The sequence below is a fragment of the Trichechus manatus genome, unplaced genomic scaffold, assembly GCF_000243295.1.
Source record: "Trichechus manatus latirostris isolate Lorelei unplaced genomic scaffold, TriManLat1.0 scaffold00170, whole genome shotgun sequence".
NCBI lineage: Eukaryota > Metazoa > Chordata > Mammalia > Sirenia > Trichechidae > Trichechus > Trichechus manatus.
The window spans coordinates 4,491,772-4,493,226 of record NW_004444106.1 but is presented as its reverse complement, the minus strand read 5'-3'; the positions used below and the strand labels follow the sequence as shown (position 1 = coordinate 4,493,226).

Genomic DNA, 1,455 nt, shown 5'->3' with positions numbered 1-1,455 from the left:
CCTGTTTCCTCCTTTAGTTTCTTTGACTTTTGGACCAGGTGTGTGGGTTTACTTCCATAAGAAGGGCCACGCTACTGCAGGATATCCACCCCACCAATTCCAGAGGCAAGAACTGATACGGGTTTCAGTCTTGCTTGTAGGTTCCATCCTGCTCTTGATATGCCCCACTTTATATTCATCTTCTCTTTCTGACTACTTGCCCTGTGGTGTTCAATTCCAGCATCAGACACAAAGGCAACAGCCTTACAGAGAGTACTACCCAGCTTCCACAACTTCAGAAGGCCAAATTCTTGTAATAAAATCCATGTATATATGCATGTGTGTATGTATAAAAAAAAAATCAAACCAGTTGCTGTCAAGTCAATTTTAACTCACAGCGACCCTGTACATGTCTATGTATGGTATATATGTATATGTATAAAAAACCCATTGCCATTGAGTCGATTCCAACTCATAGCGACCCTATAGGACAGAGTAGAACTGTCCCACAGAGTTTCCAAGGAGCGGCTGGTGGATTCGAACTGCTGACCTTTTGGTTAGCAACCAAGCTCTTAACCACTCCACCATGGCACCATGTATACGTATACATATATGAGATATATATATATATATATCTCCTAGTGGTTCAACTTCTGTGATTAAACTCTGACAGATATAATATGCTAAGAGAAGAAACTATTGTCTTGACATCTGGCATTTAATATAGTCTAGATATTTTGGAATTTTAGAGTAATTATGTTTAAGAGAGATTTTAAGTTCTCTCTCTCATTTTTAAAAGTTATTTCAATAATTAAAGCTACTGAATAATTGCAAATAGAAAAAAATTCTCCACAAATTATTTCTTAGATCAAAAGATGCATAATGTCAGGTATGGTGAAACCCAGTATTTCTGATATCACAGTCTACATCCATTTCCTATTTCCTTAGGGATTGAGAAAGGAGAGATATAGCAGGGGAATCATACCTCCTTGGAAGACTTCATCCTTGAAGGGCTCTTTGATGACTCTCTCACCCACCTTTTTCTTTTCTCCTTGACCATAGTGGTTTTCCTTATTGCAGTGAGTGCCAACACCGTCACCATTCCCCTCATCTGTGCTGATCCTTGGCTTCACATGACGATGTATTTCCTGCTCAGCCAGCTGTCCCTCATGGACCTGATGCATGTCTCCACTACTATCCCCAAGATGGCTACCAACTACCTATCTGGCAAGAAATCCATCTCCTTCGTGGGCTGTGCAACCCAGCACTTCCTCTATTTATCTGTGGGCAGTGCTGAGTGTCTTCTTCTAGCTCTCATGTCCTATGATTGCTATGTTGCCATCTGTCATCCACTGCGTTATACTGTTCTCATGAACAGAAAGTTGGGAGTGATGATGGCTGTCATATCATGGTTGGAAGCATCCATGAACTCCCTAATTCACACAGTGATTTTGATGCACTTGCCTTTCTGTGGGC

At 40.9% G+C, this 1,455-nt stretch overlaps 1 protein-coding gene across 1 annotated transcript in view; it reads left to right on the top strand.

Moving 5' to 3' along the window:
* LOC111822391 (olfactory receptor 2AE1) overlaps window positions 1–1,455 on the top strand; it is a 38,838-nt gene that overhangs the window by 2,444 nt on the left and 34,939 nt on the right. The window contains exon 2 of the mRNA XM_023740977.1: window positions 951–1,449. Within this exon, the coding sequence (XP_023596745.1) occupies window positions 951–1,449 (499 nt within the window). The remainder of the gene's footprint in view (window positions 1–950; window positions 1,450–1,455) is intronic.